The sequence below is a fragment of the Aulonocara sp. 'chitande type north' Nkhata Bay genome, linkage group LG8 (assembly GCF_057382095.1).
Source record: "Aulonocara sp. 'chitande type north' Nkhata Bay isolate Kocher_YH1m ecotype deep benthic linkage group LG8, A_spYH_male_GT1.1, whole genome shotgun sequence".
NCBI lineage: Eukaryota > Metazoa > Chordata > Actinopteri > Cichliformes > Cichlidae > Aulonocara > Aulonocara sp. 'chitande type north' Nkhata Bay.
In genome coordinates, this window is record NC_141351.1 from 24580959 (window position 1) to 24607864 (window position 26906).

The 26906-nt window shown below is 43.2% G+C and overlaps 1 protein-coding gene across 2 annotated transcripts; it reads left to right on the forward strand.

The window, feature by feature from the left end:
* The first annotated feature begins 331 nt into the window (after nucleotides 1-331).
* cep131 (centrosomal protein 131) lies at nucleotides 332-23480 on the forward strand. Of its 2 annotated transcripts, XM_086304481.1 has the most exons (30): nucleotides 332-491; nucleotides 2603-2799; nucleotides 2886-2974; nucleotides 5610-5721; nucleotides 6230-6357; nucleotides 6695-6799; nucleotides 6924-7103; nucleotides 7239-7356; nucleotides 7480-7596; nucleotides 8124-8319; nucleotides 8820-8914; nucleotides 8995-9114; nucleotides 9251-9446; nucleotides 9546-9640; nucleotides 9745-9924; nucleotides 10012-10203; nucleotides 10564-10701; nucleotides 10779-10904; nucleotides 11146-11262; nucleotides 11446-11475; nucleotides 11877-11979; nucleotides 13573-13774; nucleotides 14825-14932; nucleotides 15098-15215; nucleotides 15318-15392; nucleotides 15847-15989; nucleotides 16408-16585; nucleotides 16746-16942; nucleotides 21163-21223; nucleotides 21330-23480. In XM_086304481.1, exons 2-30 carry the CDS (start codon nucleotides 2614-2616, stop codon nucleotides 21399-21401), a joined length of 3777 nt encoding a protein of 1258 aa, XP_086160607.1. In that variant the 5' UTR covers nucleotides 332-491; nucleotides 2603-2613; the 3' UTR covers nucleotides 21402-23480. The 2 variants fall into 2 exon arrangements, with proteins under 2 accessions (XP_086160607.1, XP_086160608.1); XM_086304482.1 differs by lacking the exon at nucleotides 11446-11475.
* Nucleotides 23481-26906: the final 3426 nt, after the last annotated feature.

A 26906-nucleotide genomic window follows, 5' to 3' on the forward strand; every position in this document is an offset into this window, starting at 1 on the left:
TTAGTAGCATGTAATGAATATAAAGAATGAAGCCTTTATTCTGGAGCTGTATTAAAGGAAAACTTTATGTAATGCTAAATTAAGTTGGGTCAGCTCACTCTCAAAGCGTATAACGATGCAATGTGCGGATTATTTTATAATAATTTAGAGAAAATCTTGTTTTTTCCTTCACGTCTCCTTTTTTGCAATGTCAACCTAACCGTGGTTTGAGACGCGCCCCCCTCCAAGCCCCCTGAAATATGCGCAGCATACAGACACCTCTGAACTACCAATCAGGTGCAAGAATGAGGAAGCTTTAGTTTGGTTTCCGCCAATCAGAAACGTCGAAGGGAGGCGATTGTCAGTGTTGCCACAGCGATGATGTTAAAGCGTTATATTTGTGCTGTGAGTCAACGGACTACTTTCACTGGTTATCAGAGGATTGTGTTGGGGATTAACTATCAGTGAGGCGTCCTCAGGCGCTCCAGCTATGGTGCCATCCCGCTTTTAAAGTAAGTACTTGACGCTGACGTTATTGCTTTTACGACGGGCGTTTTTGGCAGGTTGATGGGGCAACATTAAAGGAGTGAACAGTTAGCTCTGACCAGACTTCAGTTAAATAACAGCCGTTTTTATTTCTCTCCAGCTGAGCTACATCAGAGCTTTACAGATTTGATTTGCAAATCAGAAGCAGTGTTTTAATGCTTTTAAAGGGTAAAACAGACAAACACACCGATTTTCACAGGTTTAGCCAACGGGGAGACCAAGCTTACGCAGCTGTAATAACTGCGTTAGCTTAGTGAAACTAACGTTAGCGTGCTGGGGGTTTGTTTTGCTTCAGTTTCTCGTTTGTAACGACCAATAGAGACTTCTGTGGTTGAGAACAGACGATTGGCTAATGTAGTTAACAAAGGTACACCTGCCGGAGTGTCGGGAGCGAGCATGTTGTAGGAGAGCTGCTCGGAAAGGTAAACATTCACGGTAGCTTCATGCCTCAAACATGCCTTATTTATGGCTAAGTGGGCCGAACCAGTCTAAATAAATAAAAGGTTAAAAAAAAAATTCACGGTACCGATACTGTCGCGTTATTTATACCACGACGTTTTAATTGGAGGTATTTAAAACTAACGTGACTGGTGTTATTCTTCATTTGTTGGGGGGCATTGCAGCTGACGTCAGGTGAAGAGTCTCAGGTGAGCACCTGTGGCAGGAAGCACAGGTTGATTGGAGGTGTAATTAAAGATTTGGGATTTTCAGATTCCAAAGTTTGGGAATATTTTTCATAAAAATTAAGATAACTGCGCGACTTTGTTGTGGAAGGTGTTTCGGTATTGTGACCTTCCTTCAGTCCAGTGGTTCTCAAACAGTGCAGGTGGGGAGCAGCTATCATAAAATGACAAGTAAAGTCATTTTGTTTGTTTGTTGGATTCTTTTTCTTTTTTAAACTGCTGAGTTATTCATCCACGAAGCAGGTAGACACGGTTGCTTTAAAGCAATTACTGAAAGAGAAGCGTTGTGATAAACTCCATCCCACCCATTTCTTAATATTTTGCTCCAGTGACTCAGAATGTCTTGCCATTTTTTAAAGTAGTCTTGAACAATAGTTCTCCAGGCTTTCTGAAGGTCGTTCAAATTTTTTCTTTGGGAGTGCATTTCAGCCATTGGACTGTCAAAATTGATAGAATTATGCAGCAGCTTCTGGAAAAAGCCTGATTGGCAGTTGCTTCATTTTGCAGTAAAAGCATATCAGACTCAGAATCACAATCAGAGAGACTTTATTTATCCCCAAGGGATATGGAAATAAAAACACACTATCATGGCTCAGTCTCCACAGAGCCTGGACATCAGCATTACGGAAGCATTGTCAGATCATTTTGACAGAGAAAGAAAAAGCAGCGAACATCCACAGAAGAGCTTTGAATGTCTTTGAGAAACCCAGAGAACTATTCCTGAAGATGCTTGGAAAAGAGTTCAGGCTGTGCTGAACAATAAAGGCAGTCTTACCAAATATTAACCGTGCAAACTGTTATGGTTTTTTTTTTGCCTTTTATCATTGAGTTAATTACACCTCTAAATCATTCCCCTTTTTTTAGTGTAATGATGCAAACTCAACTAATTAATGGCTCTCTGGGAAAAACTTTGCCCACCCTTGATTAAGAGCCTGAGATATCTAAGTGCTTGTTCAATATTATTTAGCAATGTGAGTCTATTTTTCTGTATTCAATCTGCTCAAATGTAAAGCTGTCAGTTGTTAGGATTATGGAAAGAAGCAACTGTAGTATTTTACTTCTTTGTGATCCAGACAACTTGTGAAGAGCTGTAAGCGCTTTTCTCCTGTGTAGTAATCCTGGAGTAGGAGTGCATTTTAATTATAAAATTCACGTTATCAATGCAATATTACCACTATGCAGCTGTCCATCAGGATCATTCGTTAGTTTTCACATCTCTCTCTGTTTTTGAGCTGGTGTAAAAGTAGTGCGTGGTGTTGTTGTTGGTTACCACGGGAAACAAAGCGGCCAGAGGAAAAAATGGCTGTTATTTCCTCTATTGTTGTGGTTTCGCACATTGAATCCTCAGGGAAATGGCATTTGTGGCCGACCGTGTCGATTCAACTCTGTTCCAGGTTTTTAAAGGATGCACACAACACGCAGCCCTTCGTCCATCCCATCAGGTGTCTCAGGAGACGCCCTGGATCTCAGCTTGTCAGGCTCCCAGCTGTCTATGTCCAAAAGGCCCAGCAGTGCGTCGCCGGGGAAATGCTTCTCTCGCTCTGTTTCGGTCTCTGTGGCGGGCGATAGCAGAGGCAAACGCAACACTTTAGTGAGTCACAGATAATTAAATCAGAATGTAGAAATGCTTGTTTCTGAATTCTTCACATAATGTCTGGAATGCTCTTTATTCTGCAGAGCGACACCAGCTTTGGCAGCTCGCGATCCATCAAGAACTTGAGGCGGTCCAACAGCACCACGCAGGTCAACCAGCAGGCCAACATCAGGTGCAAACATAGAATCTGGGCACTGTACAATGAAGCACGTTCAACATAGCCAAGATGTCTTTTACTTGCACTTCTGCTGACATCAGCAATCAGGCTAAGCAGTCACGTGATTATGATTATTAATGTCATAAATCAACCCAGCTTTTATCAATCTATCTGTGAGCGCGTTCACATGAAAGGGACGATGTTGGCAGCATCTTAACTGGCAACAGAGCGACTGATTTTAACAAATGAAGATAAACTATTGGAAAAATATGTGGAGGTTAAACACAATACAGACTGAAAGTAACACAACTGCTGCAGGTAAAGCAGCAGGGATGTGAGTGTGTGTAAGAGGAAAAGTATAGTAAGTGCTGCTTGAATGTGTGCGGGCTTTACACAAAGAGCTGCTATCCTAATAAAATTCAGTCTATTTGAAGCCAGGAAGAAAAGCTGAATTTGTAAATTAACAAATTTAACTATTGGTATGACAGCTCCATCATTAAGATAAAGACAGTTGCGTACTCTCTTAAATTAATGTTTAGATGTGCACACAGTCTTAGATTGTATTCTTTCATCTGCAGTGACAGTGATGTTAAACAGTCTGTGGGTGAAGAATAAATACAAAAGCAGAATTCAAATAGAGACTTGGCCTACATACATGATTAACAAGTACTTTAGTTACCTTTACTTATCTGGTATTCTATATTGAAGGATAGAGAAAATAAAATTGTTTGTAGCAGCAGAAAAAAGCAAAGCTTCACCAAAGAACGCAGAGAAAGGAAAAGACGTCTGAGGGACCTTCCAGGAGAGGTGATGCTGTTTTCTGGAGAACTGATTATGATTTGATGTTTGATGATTTCTTATCTCAGTAATACTGTGAACCAGAGCAATGCACCCCAGTAAGAAGTGCGTTAAACCTGGAGTTATCTGGATAAGCTCCTGCTCCTTATTACAAACCTCTGTCGGTAATAGCACACTGTGACTGTCCGGCATTTGCAGCCCTGAATTTCTATTTCCTTATCTCTGACATTGACAATCTGCAGTTTATACAGAACACTTTGTACTGAGACACATACTCTGCTAATCAGCCTGGGAAAACCTGCTTTTGGGCTCTGTTAGATCATCAAGCATCATTCCACTAACGCACAAGATCTGAAATCTGAAGGTCATGTTTGTAGTCAAAAAGAATGCGTACATCTTAGATAATGTGCAGGCTTGAAGCCGTGTGTGTCTCTTTCACCTTTGCTCTTTAAACCAAAGTGACTCTCTTCAGCGAGCAACAGCTGGCAGCCCTGACTCCAGCAGCTCGGACAATGGGAATTTTGGCGCCCTGGCTCTTGCATGATAAAGAGCGGAGGGGTGCCGGGTGGCTGTTGCTGGGGGTTGCAGGGTGCATAGACTTGCTTTGTCCCTCATTAGAGGGGGAGGGCTGGTACCTCTGGGGTCAGGTTACCCCCTTCCACAAGGACACAGTGAAAGGAGAAGAAGTGTGTGTGCATGCTGTGGTTGCATTGTGTGGCAGCTGCCGCCCTCCCCTTCCTGCCTCTGAGGATGCAAAGCTGAGGGGCTTTAAATGTAAAGACATACTAAGCACTCCCCTCACCCTCCAAAAGTCTCCAGAGTCCTTTTCAGGCTGTCATTGGGTCACTCGCCAGCCCTCTCCCTCTCGGCTGCTTCCTCCTCCTAAAGCAAAAAGTAAAGGAATGTGCAGCCTGAATAGTGTTGTCAGATTTCTTTTCATTGGGCCAGCTGGCTTCAGCCCCCTCCCTCACAGACACACACGCTCATTTACACACTTACACAGACGGAAACACCAGCAGAGGCCGAGCCAGACAGGAGGTCACCCTACATCTGTGCCTCACGACGGACAGCTTGGTGCATAAAGCTATTTGAAGGCTGCATGATGAGCCGTGGGATCAGCATATGCATGCGTTTACATGGGATCCATAACCCAGCCCATACTCCCCCCAGCAGACGGTCAGTTGCTGCATACTGAATTCCAGCGCTTGGGGCTACAAGAGTAAGGATGAGACGCGTTTCTGCAGCTGTCATTACAACATTTATCACAGAAGCTCCCACTAAAAGCCACAGCTCAAGTTTCTGCTTTGTGTCACTGCTAAGCCCCCGTGCTGCACCCAGATAGTGCTTTCAGCCACATTTAATGATGTTTTCAAGACTTTTTTGGCTTACGGGTAACATTTGAGTCTTTTAAAAAATAGCAAAAAAAGCAAAATCAAGTAAAGCTGCAGGTCGTGGAACCAGAACCGCAGTTCAGTTCACAATTCTTGACCACTCTTTAAACATTACAGCTCTCAACCGACTAGCATTCTTAACCGAGTATTAATAGCCTGATATCATTATTTTAGGAAGTTGAGTCTACGAGTGTACGTTCGTGCCAGATTTAACCGATTTTGCTCTAATTTGCACATCATGGCACACCCGTAGCTACATTACTGTTTTTTTATTTTGTCCAAACAGAAATAAAAATAAAATCGTGGTGACAGTCGCAGTAATGCGTCATGTTACAATGATAAAGTAATGTGAGCACTACTTCATAACACTCTGTTCTCAGTGGTATCCTTCCATGCAGATGTTCTTTCTGATATCATCTGTCTGTGTTTGTGGTCTAACTCCTGCCTGTTGTTTTCCTCAGTGAGGACCAGAGGGAGGACTACTTGGCCCTGTTTGACAGCAGCTCCGATGGACGCAAGAAGTTGGCGAGCCTGAGCAAGACCTCGCCAGACAGAACCACATGGAACATCCTGGTATTTACCTTCGATCTTATTCTCACTCTGTCGTCATATTTACACCTTTCATAGAGGAATTATTTACCGCGGCTCGCTGCAGGTTTCTCTTCTGCAAAAGTTTTATTTTGACAAGTTTGTCAAGTTTTCCAACTGATGTATTCATAAAAAACTACAACGTACAGTACTGCTATAACTCCACAACGGCCCGACAGGGATTCTCGTCTGGAAATGTTTGAATGCTGAAGACGTGATGAACACAAAGAGTGCCGATAAAAAGCTGATGAATGAGACGAAGCACTGAGGCACACTGTAAGGACAAGATCAAAGGCTGGAGACACTTGAATCTTGAAAAATGGTTGAAACAGTACGGCTTTACAAGCAGATACATTTCAGTTATTTGGCAGCTGAAGTAACCAGTAACAATGTTTAACAAACTCTTTGTGTCTTTCCAATCATACACACTTTCTAGATTGTCGTGTTTTGCAGTATTTCAGGGTGTAATGACTGTTTGTTTTCCACCGTTAAGGACGACCAGCCGAGAGCTTTCCCCCCGCACTCGAGCTCCCGCAGCACCGGCAGCGTGGACTCTCCCACCAGCCTGAAGAAACGAGAGCCTGGCATCGCTCTGGCTGCCAGCTTCACTGCCAACAACAGGTGGGCCTCGTCTCCCACACACACACACACACACACACACACACACACACACACACAATAGTCCAGGTGTCTCCTTGCATTGCTGAATTCTCAATGTTTAGCCGCTTCTCGTATTTCATACCTGTTGATCACAGCAGCTGATATTTCTTCAGAAAATTCCACCCACACAGAATATTTCTTCCATGAAATATGTCAGAAAAAAAAATCCTGCGTGGGCTGAGATTGTAATTGGATAAGAATATGTCTTAGTTATTTTAATGCCTGCGGGAGGATGAAGTGGGGAAAGATGAGCTGATGAGTCTGATTGTCCTGTTTTGGTTTTGTTATTTTTGCACAGGAGCAACAAGGGAGCTGTGGGTAACTCCGTCACCACCATCTTACACAATAACTACTCGGAGAAGCCGCTCACACCTAAGAGCTCCAACCAGAAGCCTTCTTTCAAGTATGTCCTGAAATCAAAGAGCTGCTCCCTCACACAGCTTCAGTGACACGTCGTCGATTATCTTCACATTTACAGTCCGCTTTGCGTCTCGATTAAAGTTTTTTATTTTCCGTTTTTCTTTCAGTAACATCTTGAAAGCCACAGCGAACGACGAGGTGTCGCTGGAGAGCGGCTCCCTCACTAAGTCCCAGAAAAATTTCTCCACCACCTCCCCCGCCTCCAACAACAAATCCCCAGTGTCAGCTCAGCACGGCAGCCCTGTCCTGCTACGGAGGAGGGAGGTGACAGAGGAGGAGGCTGAAAGGTCAGACCCACATGACAGTGTTTCCACTGTGTGCATGTGAGCTGCTCTGTTGTTTTTAGTCTGGGCGACCTGAAAGTAGTGGTAAAACTGACGTTTGTCCAAAAAACCACAAGCACTTCTCTTGTGTATCTGCAGGTTTATTCAGCAGGTGAATCATGCGGCGGTCACTATTCAGCGCTGGTACAGACACCATGCCAAGAAGCGACACGCTAACCAGGCAGCGCTCAAACGCATCCTTGACAGTAAAAGAAAGGTATCTATGTGCCCCTGCAGGCTGTCTCACAGCTCCCCTTTTATTCGGCGTAATATTAACTGGGTTTGTCTTTCTCCTTGTTTTGCGGCTGCACTGAAACAATCTGCATCTCTCCTGTCGAAGGAGTGGGAGGAGAGAACAGAGGAGGAGAGGCGCCTGGAGCAGCAGCAGAGGAAGGACGAAGACAGGAAACGGATTCGTGAGGAGAAGGCTCGTCTTGCCCGCCTCGCTGCCATCCAGGTGCTCACCTCTGATTACACAGCATGTGGTTCCATAAAGTTATGAGACTGAAGCAGAGCAGCCTCAGATAGCTTTAATCTCGGATGTTATATTTTATAATGCAATTGTGAAACATGTTTCGTTGGACCTTCGTAGTAAAGATTTTCATTTAAAAACTGCATTAGCAACCACAGACTGTATGTCAAAGATGGATGTCGCCACTGTGAGGTCACCAATTGGTTTAGGACTCAACATTAGTGCTTTTGCTGTAAAGTTGGACGTTTTAAAATTGGAGTCTGTGGATGAGTTGTTTCTATAGCCAGCCTCAATTATTGGATTTTTGGCACTAGCTTCATTTTTTCCGGCCTGCTGTTTGCTGTTGGATGTTATGCAACTGTGTAAAACTAAGAGCACCATGTCCATATATGAAAGGAGGCTTTGTGGATCCAAGTCTACTTTGTAAAGACATTGATTGTCACTTTGTGTCTGAGTGCTGCACAGTTTTATCATCAGCATTACGTTTATCTCCCCCTGCTGGTCTGTTACAGGAGCTGCAGCAGAAAAGAGCTCACAAGGCTGCAGCAGACACACAGCACGCAGCAGAGGCGGAGCCTGAAAACCTGAGGCAGACCGCCGTGGTAGGCCGAAAGAAACTGCCCAAGATTTCCCCGACCAACAAAAGTCCAGCCTCACCGAGCAACAACAGCCCGATGTCGCCCACAGATGTTAAGACGAAGAACACAGGTCCACATTGTTTCACTTTGCAGTGGAATATTTCTTATATAGTGCTTTTCTACTAACATGTCTCATTCATACACACGTTCATAAAAGGCCTTTTTCCTACATCTGAGTGCTTTCTATCAAACATTCACACTCAGTATCTTTCAGTATCGCGGTTCTCGAGCAGCAGGGGTTGAACCGCCATCTTTCCAATTAGTAGATGCCCTCCTCCACCTGCTGACTCCCACATAATTACTGTTAATGTGTTTGCAGCTCATTTTAGGACACAATGTCTCATTATTTTTCATTAACAAATATTATAGGAAGTAATTTATATTCAGTGGAAAATCCAATGTAGTCTTTAAAAATATACAGCGTATAAGAGCCCTGGTTGTTGTTATTCAGCACTATAATGTAAATATTACAGCTACCTACAGTCTTGTCTGATTGCCAGGAGAGTGTTATGAGTAAGCATGAATAAAGTAGCAGTAATATGTTTATTGATTTATTGTTTGTTTCCACAGACTCTAATCTGAATGTTGTGGCTGACTTGGGTGATCTGACCTTCAGAGCCATTTCCCCAGCTTTGTCCAATCACAGAGGCTCTCAGTGCTCCCAGGTACCTGCTTAGCTCTCCAGGTAATCGATTCTTTGTCTTCCTTGTATTGATATGTTAAATAAATATTTTTGGGTTTGCAGGAGGACAGAGCAGAGGAAGACAATTCCCAGGAGCCACATCAGAGGAGTGAGAGGAAACCGATCCGTAAGGAGAAAGCTCTCCTGATCCGCCCCACTGCTACCAAAACAAACACGCCTGATGTACGTGCTTTGTGGTAATCCCTACTTGAGTGTTTAAGTGATGTTTTAAATGAAAATACTATTTGTATAGTCATGATGTAAAAGTCTCCCTCTGTTTAAAAGTTGTCCTTTGTCTCCCTCTGGTGGTGTGACACAGGGACCGCAGCAGATAAAAGTGCAGCAGGCCGCAGAGACGCAGCACACTCTGGAGGTGGAGTTGGAAAACTCGAGGCAGACTGGTGTGGGAGGACGTAAAAAAATGCCCAAGATTTCCCTGACCAACAAAAGTCCAGCTTCACCGAGCAACAACAACAACCCGATGTCGCCCACAGATGTTAAAACGAAGAACACAGGTCTGTGATGTGTGTCTCGGTCCCAAAAGACTTTATTAAAGACTGAAACGAAATTGAACTACTTTGCATTTAACATAAATAGTGTCTTTGTTTCCACAGACTCTAATTTAAATGTTGTGGCTGACTTGGGTGAGCTCAGCTTCAGAGCTGTTTCCCCAGCTCTGTCCAATCGCAGAGGTTCTCAGTGTTCCCAGGTAAAAATGAAAATTTCCAATATTCCTTGTTTTACCATGCATTTTCTGTTGCTAATTCTTGCATCTGATCATTTTTAAACACATTTGCTCTGTTTGTGCTCCAGGAGATCCTGCAGAGGTCGGTGAGCGTGGAGGACCAGAGGCAGGGAGCCTCATCCAGCAGGGCTCAGTCTAAAACCACCCTCAATGAGCTGCTGGACACCCTAAAGCTGTTGGAGGAGGAGCCGGAGAGGCTGTCGGAGCCGAAGTGCTACCGCAAAGAGAAATACGCCTGGATCGATGAGGTCAGCGCGTTATGTTGCACTAATTTTTATGGTTTTTCTTGTAAGAAATTTTGTGAACTAACAATGACGCTGTGGCTGTAATTAAAGGACGGGGACTCCAACTCTTTGACCACTGATAACCTGGAGCGTCACGGCCAGCTGAGCCACCACCCTGCACTGCCAGATGGGGGCGCCCTGCTCTCTGAGGCCAAGCTGCAGAGTATCATGAGCTTCCTGGATGAGATGGAGAAGTCAGAGCAGGAGAGGCCACGCTCTGTCACCTCAGGATCACATCGAGAGGTCAGTTTATTGGCTAAAGCGCCACAATGTACTTCATTTAGCAAACTGACACAGATTTGAACGTTTCTGACCAGTTTGGGTTCTTTAAAGGTTTGATTTAGAATATTTAACAGAACAAAACATGTATTATGTTTAAGTAAAGGAAACACAGTTAGGTATACTGGTTAAAAAATAACCATAAATCTCTGTGGGCTGAGAATAAACAGACCGTGACTGTGTGCAGGTGTTTTTCCCTATAATTGCTGAGGACCATCTAGTTAAGCCAGCCCTTTAAATTTATGGATAGATGTTCTGTGAGTCTGTCCCTGGTTGTTTTATCTAAAACTGAAAGGTGACATGTTGGCTTCGCTGTGCTTTCAGGCTGTTTTGTCTGAGGAGGAGCTGGCCGGTGTTGAGCAGGCGTCGGCCACTGCTGCCGAACTCACCGGCTCCATGATGAGGATCAAACTGGAGCTGGAGGAAAAGAAACGCACCGTCAACATGCTGCAGACCGCTCTGGTAGGAGAGATTAACACTTGTCGCTGTTTTTACCTGCTTTAGATGGTCGCGCTTACAGCTCGTGTCATGTCTGTCAGGCCCAGCAGAGGGAGCTGACGATAAGACACGTGAAGGAGACGGAGAGGGAGCTGAGCAGGAACTTCCAGCTCCAGAAGGAACAATATGAATCCACCATCCAGAGACACCTCACCTTCATCGATCAGGTATGCACTCGTTTCGTCTTTGTTAATAATTTACGTGGTTTCTACTCGAATATTTTCAAACCTTGTTTGTATAATCGGGCCAATAAAGGTTGATGTTGGTCCAGACAATGATGAAGCAATACAGCACACATGCAAAGAGTTGGTAAACAAGATGGGCTTGTCTCGACGGTCTTCGATGTTTTCCTGTTGAGTGTTTCAGTGTTTTTTAAACATCACATCTGAAAAATGTTTGTTTCTTCAGCTCATCAATGATAAAAAGGCTCTGAGCGAGCGCTGTGAAGGAGTGGTGGGAGAACTGAAGCAGGTGGACCAGAAGTACACCAAGAAGATCACACAGATGCAGGAGCAGCATGAAATGGTAAGAGAGGTCCCGAGCGCTTCTGCAGATCTCTCCTGCCTCTGCTTTGCCTCCTGCGTGACTATGTCGTGCTTTCTTGCAGTGCTGCTTTTGTTTAATTTTCTCTTTTCTCTCTATTTCCCCTCCTTCTTCTTTACTGTCTTTCTTTCTTGTCTGTACACGTGTTTTGTTTCCTGCTTTTAGGTGTGGCAAATTCTCGGTCCCTTGTGCGAGGTAACTTTTTTTCCCCTCTTCTAACTAAGTCATCTTTGGAACAGTCGTTTCCTTCATTCTTCCATCATTTGTCATTTCATTTTTCCACACACTGTTTCTCTTGGCCAGTCTGTTTGCATGTGAGTCTCTTTCATTTATCTACATTTTACATTCAGATGAAAAAGCTTACACTTCTTGATGTTATTTAAGTTTTTCTTTGCCAAAGATTTTAACCCTACTTTTCCTTTTATTACCTTTCACCATCACTGTCCCAGTGTCAAAGTCACCTAAGAGCACCCTACTTTGTTTAGAAAGACAGATACTGTGCTGCTTGTGTATTAAAGATCTTCATCATTTTGGTGGCGCTCAACTTTGATACCATAATTTTACCCTCTCCCCTTCCCGACTCCCTCGCTCAACAGGAGATCAAGAAGTTAAAAGACCTGATGAGTGCCACGGAGAAGATCCGACGGGAGAAATGGATCGATGAGAAAACCAAGAAGATCAAAGAGATCACAGTCAAAGGTAGCGCAGACAGAGCCTGGAAATCTGAGCTTACAGCAGCTTTACCAAAGCGCTGCTCAAACACACAAGGCAAAGAGGAAGAATGCACCCTGCTCCAGGAAGACGTTTTGTTTTTATCAACACTTTTGTTCACTTTATATCAAGAAAATAAATATTTCTGATTCCACGCTCTCAGATTCACATATCGCCTTTTACTCATTCAGATTTCATATGAGATCTGAAACACAGTTTCCTGACAAAGGTATCAGACGGTGTCATGGAATTTATTCCCATTTATAGCACCAAATCACAACAACAGTCGCCTCAAAGGTCCTAATAATTAAGGTAATTATTAAGAGAAACCACAACCATCAGATGACCCTTACATGACCAAGCACTTTGGCAACAGTGGGAAGGAAAAAATCCCTTTTCAACTTACCGGTTGAGGCTGACAGGAGGAAGACAAGACGAACAACATGTGTGGATATATATTCATATATGTAAAAGCTCTGTTTTGGTTTAGTCTTAACAGGCCTTCAGCTTTTCTTCTGTGCTGATAAAGTCTCAGACTTTTCACGTCCCCGAACTTTGCAGGTTAATGTTGCTACGCACTTCAGAGATTCCTCCTGCTTAGCACCTGTTATATCACAAGTGCACAATATGACAGCAAAAACATAAGCAAACAGTGTAATGAAAGCAGCACTTTGCATTCATTTGCATTGAGATTATTTATCAATCAGTCTATTATGCTGTTTAACAAGATACCAACAGAGGGCCTTCCACTTTGAACTTGAAGGCCACAGTCAGCCTCAAAACTGGTAGAAACTATTTGAGTTCATTCGTGTTCTGGTTTTGATTTGAAGCTGGGAATATAATTATGTTCTCTTTATTTATTTAGAGAGGTGTGGTAAATATTAGCTTGTAATGCCTTGCATCGATATTTGTAATATAAGTCTTTTTCACTGTTGAGCTCTGCAGTGGTTCATGTCGGACAATTAGCTTTATGGAGGCTAATTAAAAAGGTAATACTGATTTAATTAGATCGTTTAATGTCAAGGAACCTCAGAGTGCACGAAAGTGGACTTACAGTGGACCAAAAAAACGACTTTAGTAAGGATGTCTTGCTCTTTGCCAGTAGTCTCACACAGCCTCTGGTAAAATTATCTGCTGTCTGCTGGGTCCAAGGTGTGGCCTTTCATTTACTTTGGCATAGTCAGAGCTGTATTATGTGCTTGACAGTTACCAGACAAATGCTGGTAAATAAACTAAGTAGTGCAAACACAGCAGTTGTTCTGTGTGTAGCTTGGATTATGGGCAAAATGAACAACAGTTTCCAAAAGCTGACCGTGCTGTTCCACTGCTCTGTCTGCTGTGGGCCGCTTCCATGAAACGTCACAGGCTGTTGTCAGCCAGAGCTGATGAGGCATTTGTGGCAGGCCCGAGGATGTAGAACTGTATTTCAGAGGCATTTCTCTCCTGTGTTTGCTTCTACTTCACTAACACGTTCAGGTTTTTGATTAAAGAAGTGAATATTAAAAGTTTGTCCTGTGAGCTTTAAACATCGTGCAGACCCTGTCCATCTAAAGCTCGAACATTTTTTCTTCCTCCTCTCAGGCCTCGAGCCCGAGATCCAGAAGCTGATCTCTAAACACAAGCAGGAGCTGAAGAAGCTGCGGACGCTCCATGAGGCGGAGCTGCTGCAGGCGGACGACCGGGCCGCCCAGCGCTACGTCCGGCAGTGCGAGGACCTCCGTCAGCAGCTGGAGAAGGAGAAGGAGGAGCAGTGCCAGAGAGAGCGGGAGCTAGCCAAACAGAGGTGGGCGTGTCACAGTATATACTCTGTCTACCTGCCCAAGGCTCTCTATGCTCAAACAGATGCAACAGAAACAGCTAACATCAGCATTAAACTGTCTTGGAATCAGTTTTCAAGACTACATGAATTTCCAGCGCACAATGTTTTATAAACTTTTAGATCAGGCATTTATGGGGGTGGCACTCAGTGTGACATTCAAACCTTGGATTAGAGAAGATCTGAGGCAAAAAAAACAACATCCAAAATGCCCTTTTCTTCTTGTGCTTGTGCTACAATCAGCTGACTAACACGTGTTCTATATTTTGATAAATTTGACCCCATTTTGTTTTTAAAATAAGGTAAAACCTTCTTTAGCTACAGTCCTCGTGATTTCCTTTTGGTGAAAGGACAAAACCTCTTTCATGGGCACCAGTGCTTTTATATGCAGGAAAGCCCTGCTAATGCAACAGCATCATTAGGCATTAATACTTCCACTAATCCTTTCCTGTTTTTATAGTTTTAAATGGATTAATGAGATACATTAGCTAATCTAATGGTTGTAGCGCACACCAATAAAAACATCTCAATGCTGCAAAAAAGCCCTCAGTCAGCCCTTTGCTCATGCAGGGAGTCAGTGCTGGAAATCCTGAAGATGATGGAAAATGCAAACTTGGAACAATGGGCTTTCATTTGGTACGAAAATGAGACTTTTGTTTGCATTTTATATTAATTAAATATTAAAATAAACTCAGACATTCAGATCAATGTGCTTACATTAAAAAAAGGTGAATTTTATTTACTTACGCAGGTTTAGTTTTAAATTTAAAGTGAAGTCCAGCTGACGTGAAGATGACCTTCCATCATTAAAGTTTACTCTGCATGTTGCTGATGAATATTTTTAGTGTTCACATGGTTCAGATGAGAGACAAAATAAAGATTCTGGCTTTTCATGTTACTCACATCATGGCACACACCAGTCCACGTTAGCAGCTGTTTCTTAATTAGACGCCTGCGTGTTTTACAGGCTTTTGTGCAGATTTAGTCATCGTCTGTGTTTGTGTGTCTGTCTCTCAGATATGAGAAGCAGCTTCAGGAGGAGGAGGTGTCTCTGCAGCAGCAGCGCAGGCGTCTCTACAAGGAGGTCGCTGATGAGAAAGAGAGGCTGGCCCAGCTGGCTGCAAGGTAAGGTCAAAGGTCAGGTTTATCTGCACGAGCTATTTTAATGGATCTTTACAGGATCCTTTCCCATATAACACATCCTTAATGAGTCAACAGTTTTTTGGCATATGGGATGAATGTTGATGTTTCTGTCCATCTCCAAAGCACTGGTTTGTGTTTGTGTCACAGGCAGCGCGCTGAGCTGGAGGATCTGCGGCGGCAGTTGGAGGAGAACAGCTCTCTGGCTGGACGAGCCCTCAAAGAAGAGCTGGACAAGACCAGGGAGGAGCAGGAGAGGAGACATCAGGTGAGGACACTGCAGAGCCGCGTCAAGAAATAAGTCTGCGTTCTATCAGCATCACGAGCATCCATCTGAAAGTCTCACGCTGAGTGTTGTTTGTGCGTTTAGGTGGAAATGAAGGCATTACAGGAGCGTCTGGACATCGAAAAGCAGACGTGGGAAGAAAACTACAAGAAGAAAGAGGTTTGTGCAGCCTTGTGCTGTATCTGCTCTCATTCGCTTCTTCTTTTCTTCAGATTGAAGTGTGGCTGCTGTATACTCTGTCAGTGGGAAGTGTTTGACTAACTGACATGTAGATATCTAGGTTACCTTCTCTTGCTTGTTTGCCTGGGATTATTATCCCTTCCCTTTCCTTTTTCCAGTTTGTGTATCAGTTTCAGACAGAAATGTTGAAATGTGCGTGTCACAACACAGGAATGTGGCAGGTTTCCAGCTGACCTCTACCCTCCAGCTTTCTCCTCAAATCAAACTGTGGATTTGTAGCAAAACATGAAACTGTTTCTCAGAGAAAGCAGAAACACTGACAGTGGAAAAAGAATTAAAAAGGGCGCAATGACAGATGAGGCTGAACTGACAGTGTTAGAATTCAGTGCCATGTGTGTAGACTAACAGCATGCGTGTTTCTGTGTGTCCACAGGAAGCGTGGCTGCTTATCCGTGAGCGCGAGCTAAAAGAAGAACTGCGAAGAGAACGTGACAAAGAGATAGAGCTCGCCATCTGGACGCTGGAGGAGGAGACCAGCAAGGACAAAGAGGAGTGTGAGAGGGCAGCGGAAAACAGGTGCGTGTGTGTGCGTGCGTGCGTGCGCGTGCGTGCGCGTGCGTGTGTGTGTGTGTGTGTGTGTGTGTCTAATTTAGACAGTGTGACATTATTAGACATTGAATACGATACAAAAAATCTAGCAACCTGGGTTGTTGCCCAGTAAAGATTCACTACAGTTTCTGCTGTTGGTGGCAGATTTATCTCTGTGTTTTTTATCATAGAAGTTTCATCATTTAGTGAAATATCAGTGAGAAACTTTCAAAGGTCCCCTTTTACCTAAATTTGGATCCAAGGCCCATTTAGTAGCTGTGACTCCTTCTGTGTCAACATCATCTCTAACGTGGATGTGCTTTAATAGTACAGCATTGGGCATTTTTTAGTTTGTTTTTAACAACTATATTAAAAGTCACATTTGTGTTCTGCATTCCTTTTACAGGCTAAAGCGCGTGAGGGAAAAGTACGAGACCGAGCTGAGGGAGCTGGAGCGCTCCGAGAGGACGGCGGTGGCGAAGCAGCAGGACCTGAGGAAGCAGCAAATGGAGACGGAGGGAGAGCTGATCAGACTGCAGGCCGCACTTAGACAGAAAGAACAGGAAACTGAAGAGATCACGCAAGTAAGGAGCATCATTCAGAGAGAGAAACTAAAATTGCAGCTTAGAAGTGATTTGAGATTATTTGCCGTATTATACATTTACTAGCCAGTGGAAAGTAGACACAGAAATGGAAAATATGTTTAGACAGATCCAGTAGAATTCCTCCAACTTCCCTCATCAGGCCAGGGACAAGTTGGCGGAGGAGCGCCGCAACCTGGCGGAGGTGATAAGGCAGGAGTTTGCCGACCGCTTGGTGATGACGGAGGAGGAGAATCACAGGTTGAAGGTGGAGGTGTCAGAAGTCCGAGCGAGGATGCGGCTGGAGGTGGAAAGGGTCACACGGGAGAAAGAGGAAGAACTGGCAGAAGTCCACCAACGGTAAGCTGGAAGGGACAAAATGATTTAAGTAAAATGGTAAATTTTAAAAGCGAATTGTATTATTTTTCAGTTTTAAACCCCTAAAAACACAATTAAGCTTCAAATATCAGGTCTAATTCTTTACTAGCACAACCTTTAACTAGTATGGACCATTGTTGAAACTGGGAACTAATGAGAAACAACAAATATTACATCCTTTGGATTTACTGGGAAAGAGAGTTGAGGCTCGGGTGTGAAATTGATGATTTTCAGGGTTTTTATCGTTAAGAGAGGACGACGTTACTCTCAATGTTGTTGGCGCATTTCAGGAGGACGCTGCTAATAAAGTTACACAATTATACAGTGAATTTGCGTTTATTATTATATTTACAACATACCACAGTTTTTGTCTTGGTCGTATCATTTTATTTTGTTGTATTTATCCACGACACCTTAAATGCCGGTCTGTGAAAATATTGTCCGACGTTAAACTGATCTGTGGTGCAAAAAAGGTTGGAGACCGCTGTACTAGAAGGCTGAGCGGTACCACTGGTCACCACCTGTAATTTTTAAATGATCTGTTCTGACATTAACTTTATGTGTGTAACCATTTTGAAGCCAAAGCTGTGAGTGAGTCACCATCTCCAGCTGTCTGCCTGTGGATTTAGGTCAGCAGCAGTGTCCAAACATTCAGTAGGTCTTGTCAGAGGCCTGCTGGCTGCTTACAGATTCCCCCTGTTGAAGGTGCAAAGAGAAATGTTGGCACGCGGCTTGAAAGTGAAGCTCAGACTTAATAAAAGGTGGAACCTTAAGCAGCTCCACTGAATGTCTGCCAGTTTGTAAGAGATGCGAAACACGAGAAGGACAGAGGGTTGGAGCAATTCTGAAGGTGACCTGATTAACGTGAACGCGACGTTCAGTGCGGCTCTGAAACGTTTGTCTCCTGAGCAGAAGGCCGGCTCTGTGACACTGAATCTGATTAATAAACATTCAGGTACTGTGGCAATTTTCCAGATGTTCAACCTGGCTGCAGCACTGGTGACATCCAACACTGGTGCAGGATGGCTTCAGTCGGCGTTTCAGGTCATTAAAGTATCAAGATGATTCAAGTCAAGGGATTCCTGGGAAACTGGAGCTGACTAGCTTACAAAGGCAGCACACACACGATTTCCTAAATTATCAGCATATTATTTATCAAGGCTCGCATTTCAGTTTATTCTTAATGTCAGGAAATGTCACAAGGAAGGCAAACATACTAAAGTGCAGCACCTCAGTTCATTCTCAATCTGAAACCACCGCTAAGCAGACAGTCTTCTCATTTCCTGTGCCTCACAAGACTTAAACAGCGTGTGGGTGGGGTTAAACAGAATAGGAAATGCTGTGTAAAGCCTGTGTACATACACTGGCCTCATTATTTGAAGCTTAGGCTGTGTTTAATATCAGCAAACTTCACTGTGACAGCATATATCAGGCACACAGATTAGCCACTTAAACACATTCCCAAAGCACCTGGCAGTGTAGCTTTAGGAAAATATCCCTGATGTGTGACTGTGAGGGTCTGATACAGTCAGGATCACTCTTTGATGCTTTTAATTATTTTATTTTTAGTTTGAGGAACATATTAAGAGCTCTGCTTTCTTTTCTTTACTGAGGTTTAAATATGCAGACCAGATCGTGACACATGTAAACCAGGGGTGTCAAACATAAGGCCCGGGGGCCAGAATCATCCCAGCAAAGACCGGATGGCTTTGAAAAATGTGAAGTACCCCAAAGTAAATAAACACGAGGCAAACGATTAAATTGGAGAAAAGCTCCAGCTTTCCACTGTTGGCTATAGAAGCTTCTGCTCGTTACAGTGTGTCCACAGTAAGAAAAACAAAGATCAGTGAATTAATGGAAACTTTCTGTTTTCTAAGTACAGTCTGACACTGAGGCACCAGAACTGCTTCTGTAGTTCTTTCATTTACTACAGCAACGTTTCTTTATTATGTAGAAAAACTAAGAAATGCTGTTGAAATTAGATTTTTCTTTTCTTTTTGTAATTAAAGGTTTTTTTTAATTTTTGAACATTTAAACAAACATAACATAACAATACAAAACAACAAAAACCACACTCGGTGAGGGGAAAAAAGAGGGGGGGGGGGTGAGTAATTATAAATAAACTGTTGCACACACAAGACTCTTAATTCTTATTCAGACTGTATCTCACATTGTCATCATGCTGTAGACCCATAAAAACAGAAGCTGTCCCATGGTTCTGTTAGTCTCTGTCTTGCTGCTCAGTCTTCCCAGCATTGTCTCGCGTGCGGCATTTTCAGTCATTTTCTCCTTCCACACTTTCAGGGTTTGAGTCCGAGGTTCTTTCCAAAGTGTTAAAATAAGACGAACACAAGTCACAAGCCCAGTGTTTAACACTCTGAAGCCTGCTTTGTCTAACCGTGGCACCTCGCGTCTGTCCCCCAATAGGCACGATCTCGGTGATCTAGGTCATTTAACTTTCACCCAGCTCTTCATATATTTTCAAACATTTTCCCATATTGAGGAGACCAGTGGACATTCCCACAAAGCACGTACTAGCGTACCTTTTTGCTTCTTGGCACTTCCAACACAGGACATCTTTACCAGTTCCCATTTTATAAAGTCTCGTTGGTGTGTAATAGGACCTGTTGAGAGTTTTATATTGGATACATTTACTTCCAGCCTCCCTAATGTAAAACCCATTTTCAGAGATGATTGAATCTCATGTTCCCTCGTCAAAGGAACGATCCAGATCTTTTTCCCAAATACTTTTAAGACTTTTACATGTGTTGTTTTTAACCCAGTGACATCAATTATACCATTTCAATGCCTTTGTAAGTAAGAGTGGAAGTAGAAGGAAATTCTCTTTGAGACAACTGAGACAACTTTATTTGATCTTTCAGACAGTCTCTCATTTGTTAGTCTCACCAGAAATGGCCGGGTTCTTCCAAGTTAAACTTTGCTGTCAGATCTTTAAAAGACATGAGTGTGTTATCTTCATATAAATCACTTATTAATCTTATGTGCCACTGTGGCCAATAAATTCTTTTTGTTTACCTTTTCTATTTTTGGGTTGTGTCACAGGGTGCATATGTTTGAAAGTATGGGGACAGATTGTTGCCACACCATTTTTTGAAAACTTTAAAATAGGGTTATCTACTCTATTCCCTTTATTGTCCGGTTTTTGAGCCAGCACCTCAATGGGGGTAAATGGAAAGGCCGATTCACCTTCCATTATGACCCAGTCCAGGTTTGAATTTGTTGCTGCCCAGTGTTTACACAGCTTGGACATTTCAAATGACATGCTGTAATGTTTTATGTTGGGTAGGGACAGACCCCCTTCTTTTCTCGGTTGGTACAGTCTACCAAGATTGATCCGAGGGCCACCATCCCAAAGGAAGTGTTTTATCATATTAATAATAATAATAATAATAATGGATACTTTATTGATCCCCATGGGGAAATTACTTGTTTTTTCTCTGCATTTGACCCATTCACTCAGTGAAGCAGTGGGCAGCCCACTAAGCAGGCGCCCTAAGAAAATTTGTGATGAAATACAAATTGGTATCATTCCAATGAAATAATTAATCAGAGGAGCTACTACCATCTTTATTGTATTTACTTTGCCCCATAATGTCAACTGCAGCGTGCCCCACTTCTCCAAATTAGTTTTAATCCTACTAAGTAGTTTTCCTACATTATCAGTCATAATCTCATCAATATTCGGATTAAGTATTATTCCTAAATATTCCATCCATTTTTTAAGATATTTCAGCTAAACGTGTGTGTGTGTGTGTGTGTGTGTCACTAACTCCATCAGCAGAATGTGAAGAAACAGCTCCTGTGACTTTATACCCACAATTTTGTGTTTGTGTTGAAGAGGTATCAGCAGGAGCTGGACTATCGTTGGGGCTGTACATTTGTGTAACCACACTTCATACCACAGGATGGCGCAGCGAGTCGTTTAACCTTTATTTAAACAGGTAGATCATTAAAAACACATCTGTATTTACAGCCCGCAGAGAAGGAAAGCCTCTTCAAATGGGGGCCAAAAATAAATTAAAAACCTTTCAACACCCCCGCCACTCTTGCGCATATTTACAAAAAGCATTTTTTACCAGTTTAACATGTTTCAGCTCCCATTGTTGGGAAGTGAAATGAGCAAATCCAAACCCACGACCCAGCAATGTTTTATTAACGTCCTCTCGTCTGTGCGTTACCAGAGTGAAATCGGCCATCTTGAAGAAGGAAGAAACCGTCAACAATCTTCGGAAGCAGCACGAGGTAGGACGGGACGTGCAGTCTGCCTGTCGGGGCGTGAATGATATGAAAGCACAGTGATCAGGAATGACTGACAGACGTGTCTAAACAATGCTCTCTCCTCTGATAGGCCGCCCTGAAGAGGGCGGATCACCTGGAGGCCCTGTGGGAACAGCAGAGGAAGCAGCTGCTGGAGAAGTGACTGACAGGATGTCCAGTTTCATCTCTCTGTGGACCTTTTCATCAGCGTGCCCGTCCCGACACGCCGGGGTCCAACCATTGTGATGCTGCTTTTTCTTTGGTTTGTTTGTTTTTCCTGCAGCGAGACAGGACCTGTGGACCCTTTGAAAGTTGAACAAGTTTCAGAATTTTGCCCTACCTCACTTTAAAAATACAAAAATTGGTAAAAGCACTGCACACACCCCCTCGCTCCGTTCCCCTGACCGTCACGAAGGAGCATGTTGTGTTTGAACGTCCTCATTTAAATGCCACAGACCAGGTGAACTTCCTGCTCCTTCTTTTTTTCTTTTTTTTTTTTTTTTTTTTTGTGAATGTTCCTCTTCCTGTCTGGGGCGCAGAAATGTTCCCCACAGATGTGCTTCACCGAACAGTTCCAGATGTTTCTCAGACCAGCCCAGGCCTGCACCGGTGTGACGTGGGACACAGTGGGGGTTGTTCTTCTTTCGTCTGGAGGGCCGCTCACAACCAAGGCCCGAGATCAGCCATGAGCATGAGAGCTGACGCAGAGCTTCTGCCTTTTTTTTTTCTGTTGAGTCATGCATTTTTGTCCCAGCGTCCCCTCAAGGCCAGCGCTAATTACAGGACCCATACCTCCCCCCACTTCTCACTGCAGCCCAGCTCTGAGCGGTTTGTTTTTAACGGGTCTTCGACCAAACTTTAGACCTAACGAAGCGATTTGATGAAATTTACTAACACAGATTTCAGACGTTAGAGAGAGTGTAGGATGTTGTTAGAGCGATGAGACGTAAAGGCAACTTAAAGGAAACTGAGCTGAGGAGAGCTTGTGGTCAGATGATTGCAGAGTGGCTTCTGAATGTAGGGAAGAGAAAAAAGAGAGAAGAGGGACTGAGGTAGATGTTGGGTGAAGCAAAGGAGGAAAGTGCATAGAAAATGTTTATAGGGTTAGGAAAGCAGAGCTGGGACCGAGCAGGGTGGTTTGGTGGATTTAAGGGGGCACGAATCATGTGACCAGAGCTTCAAAGGCGGCGCTGTGACAGACCATGACTCAAACATGCGTAATATGTGTTAAAAAAAAAAAAATCACAGAAAGTCATCGGGGGGAGGGGATTTATCAGTTCGTAGACTGAGTAGGGGAGGGGTGTTGCAGAGAGAAACTCTAAACATGGAAGTAAGGCCTGTTATTTAGGTACAGCATGATGTGACTGCAAAAGCCCCGGCAGTCTCAAAATTAGACCCCAGATGAGAAAATATTTATTCTTTCATCTTGCTTTATTTATTTTAGGACTCGTACACGACCTTCGTGGTGTAATATGTCCACAGAAAGGTCAAGGTTGTGAAGGAAGCTTTTCTCAAACCTTCTCAAGACGAAATTGTATTTTATTCCTTCTGTGAGGAACATTTACACGGTTACTAAGTGTGACGGTGAGACCTTAACCGCTCCATTTTTAGTCTATCTAAATACAGTATGTCAGGTTTTTTCTGACCTCCAAGTCGTCCAGGCCCCAATGTGTGAAACGTAATCCACCGGGACCCTGCTGGTTTAAAGTCGGGTTAGTTTGGCCACATAGTTAACCATTAAACCTGAATCAATGTTAACCCTCTCTGCTTAGCACAGATAATAATAATAATAAAAAAAAAATCCCACATGGGTGGTTGATGTGTCACACGCTCCCTGAGTTTCACTGTGAGTCAGCGTGGAGGCCTCGAAGCTGAAGCCGCCACTGTGGCCGTCGGCACAGCAGGCGGGGGGCAGCTGGGCTCGGACACGACAGGGGCGGCGATGTGAGTTGGCATTCCTCATGCATGCCCGTCCTACAAGTGCCAGTGAGCCTTTCTTTTGTGTGTTTGCATGTGTTTGTGTGTGCTTCCTCTCCTCCCCATTGTGACCTGCATTGACCCCCACACGCACACATTCACTGCAACATTATACGAAGCATTCCTGCTCTCTCCTGCTCAGCATTACATCTATAGCTCTTGAATGCACTAGTTCATTTTGTTTTAGTCTGTTTTTTATGATTATTCATTGTGATTCTTTGAAAAACTGTGAAGAGAATAAAAGGCAAAGAATGTTTGGAAAACACGCCGTGTTCCTCGTTTCTTCTCGCTGTGGGAAAAAAGACAAATGTTTACTTGTTTCTGTCCTCCGCCCTCCCGTCGTCCCTCGCTCTCCATAACTCATGAGCAGGAGACGAAGAAGCCTTCAGTCTCAGACACGATGGAGTCCACATAATGAGGTTAAATTGCTGTCGGTTTGGAGCCTGAAATGATTTATTGACGCTTTCTAAACGTTTAATTACAGAATTTAATGCTTGAAATATCTGTAGACCAGTATTCCAGCTGTTACCACCCCTCCCATTCCCTCTCGTTAAAAACCAACTGGGAAATTTTTCAGTCGTTTCAGCTGGAACAATGCATGCACTTCTCCAACCAGCTCAACTCAAACTGTGAGAAGCATGTTGACTGTTGTTTCTCACTTAGCTTGGCTTAATTTTAGTTACATAAAATGTAACTAAGATTACATTTTGACAAAAATAAAAATAGTTGTTGTAGTTTAAACTGAGGAGTTTACTGAAAGTGTTTGGATTGTAATGCTTGCTCTATACTTCTTATATTCTGACCCTGATACTAATAATAATCTAACACCAGAGCTGTCATTTTAAGTAGAAAGGAGAAAAAAATCAAGTGTAAGGAAACATTTTTAAGCAGAAACTAAACGGGAACAAACAAAATTACTCTGGAAGTACTCTGAAACACAAAGCATTATGTAACTCAAGTGTGAACACTTTAAAACCTTATTGTTACAGTTTTCTTTCAGTGCCACATCGCTTACACTTATGTTTCTGCTTTAAAACCGCTGTAGCAATTTTAGCCCCTGCCTCAGTCAAATAGACTGAGGCTATCGGTCATCGGTCAGGAATGCCCATTATCTGCCCAGAAGTGTCTGCAGCTGTGATATCGAATCAAACAAGGACGTATGTGCAAGTGACTGAACTGATACGCCCAGCTCTCACCCTCCCACACTCTGAGGCAACGCTAAAGAAGGTCTTGGCGTTTTCAGATGTGCATTTGATAAAGTTTTGTTCTTCCCCTGGTTTAAGCCAATCCAGTCCAGGCCCTTTGCAGTCCCATTACAGCCGACGTCCTGCGGATTTATGCTGGCTGAGATTCTGTTAACGTGAAGAGAAATATTCCACTATTTCATTAGTACAGTTATGCAATAACTAATAACAATTAATCCTCTCAGAGAATAAGTGTGTGTCAGGTGATGATGGTCAGCAGACCACAGCGGCTGTGCTGCCAGAGGCCTGACTGAAATGACGTGTAGTAAAGTGCAGAGTTGTTTTTTCACTTATTGTATTTAGTTTCATATTGTCAGCTTAAAGGTGGAGCTTCTTGCTTATTTCCACCCATCTCATATTTTGATTGAGGAGGAGGGGGGAGTGGGTGGGATTTTCCATATTTAAGTAGGGCAAACGTTTTAGCTTTTAGCAAAAGTAAGAGTACTCATGCAGAACCATATACATGCATATCACTTAAATGTGGCTTCTCTAGATGGTTTTAATGACTTATATGTCCCGGCGGAGTGCGCCGATAAGTTTAGTTTACAGGACCCAGAAGCAGACACTGAAAGGCGGAGTTGCTGGCTGAACAGAAGACGATCCTTTATTTGGATGTTGGCACATGAAAAAGCATGAAGCTATGAAAACTAAGAAAACTGTGAACACTCGGAAAACTAAAGGACTAAGAAACTCAGTGAAAATACTACGACAAACTATGAACACCGAGTAAACTATGACAAAACACTATGGAGACGCAAACAGACGACCTGACAACGAAACATAGAAAACAGAGGACTTAAATACACACATGAGGTGATCAGGGGAAGTCGAGACACACGAGGAAACAGCTGACAAGGATGAACATAACGATGCACAGGAAATGTAAACTCAAACAATGACATGAAAACTGGACTTTCAAAATAAACAGAAAAACATGACAAGACAGAAACATGACACAATAAACAACAATGGGAACATTAACACACGGGAACACCACTGACACACATGAACCTAATAACAAGGCAGGGGAAGGGAACCTAAATACAATGAACAAAGAACATACTGGACTCTTACAACATAACACAGGAAACATGATGAGGCAGACCAAACAACATGGGCTTCACACATGAGACATGAAACAAATGGCAGGTGAGACCAAAGCCCACGGAAAAGGGGAAATGCAGGGATCAATAACAAAACTAAGGCTGAGCCACTCGGGGGTTTTACAGGAGCTAGATGAGCTTAACCCAAACGATAAATGACAAAACATGAAGCCTCAAGTTCTAACTAATAATACAAAACAAGAACCTAACATTTCCCCATACTAACAAAAGAAATACACAATATATCATGAACTCAAAATGCTGGGTGACAGACCCAGCCCATGACATTATATAATCCTTGATAGCTTTATCTATAATAATAAACCATCAGATATTAGTATTCTAGTAACTAGAGCTTTAAAATAATGCTTCTGAGTAAAAAAGAAAAAAGGTAATCCAAAATACAACTGATATATACTAACTCACATCCATGCCCGAGTGCTTGTGAGAGTCGATTTGGGTTGTAGAGTGCAAAACAAAAAGCGAGCTTTATTTTAAAAAAACTGATTCACGAAAGGTACAAAACTAGGAAAACAAGAAGATACTGGAGAAAAAGGAAAAAACAGACAAAGCAAGGTTAAAAAAAACAGACAAGAGCAGACCAGGAAACAAGACAGATGACATGAGAAAGGAAGTGACAGGAAGTAACTCCACGAAGATAAACTCAACATGAAGATGGAGAGGTCAGAGGAACTGGAGTAAGTTGAACCACAAACGAGCAACAAAGTCACACAGGCTGTGTCAGGCAGTCTGATTCATTATGGTTGCACTTCAAATATCCTAAATTACGGAGCCCCCCAGGGGACATGGGAGAAAAAAAAATTAGGGAGGGAAAAAAAAAATTAAGACGGACTTTTGCGAGATCTCGCAAAAGTATTGCGAGATCTCGCAAAAGTCCGTCTTAATTTTTTTTTTCCCTCCCTAATTTTTTTTTCTCCCATGTCCCCTGGGGGGCTCCGTACTAAATAAACGTGGATGAGGAGCCTCGTGAGATTTTCTTCACTGCAAGAGATCCAAGCAGAGAAATAGATGTGACTCAAATGGGGCTTTTCTCACTTCTGTGCAGGTACATGTAACACACACACACAGCGCGTCTAACTCGTGACACATGTTGGACACCACATTCTGCACCATGCCAACCACAGGAATCAAATGTTAAGACACGCTGCATGAGAGCTCGTGCATCAGGGCTTTTGTCAGTGTAGACAAGCTGATCTGTTTTCCTCTGAGTGTTTCTGAGCTGCCTGCTCATGTCTCACTAACTTTATCGCTGCCTGCAGTGGGTTCCCTCCCCTCCTCTCGTGCTCTGGAGTTCAGGGGGTTGACCAATTGCCAGCAGCTGTT

What these genes read in the sequence shown, in the direction of transcription:
- cep131 (XM_086304481.1), top strand. Translation starts at nt 2,614, where the DNA reads ATGCACACAACACGCAGCCCTTCGTCCATCCCATCAGGTGTCTCAGGA. An exon ending in TGTTAAAACGAAGAACACAG is followed by an intron (nt 9,447 to 9,545) that starts GTCTGTGATGTG and finishes TTGTTTCCACAG; the next exon opens with ACTCTAATTTAAATGTTGTG. An exon ending in AGCAGGAGAGGAGACATCAG is followed by an intron (nt 15,216 to 15,317) that starts GTGAGGACACTG and finishes TTGTGCGTTTAG; the next exon opens with GTGGAAATGAAGGCATTACA.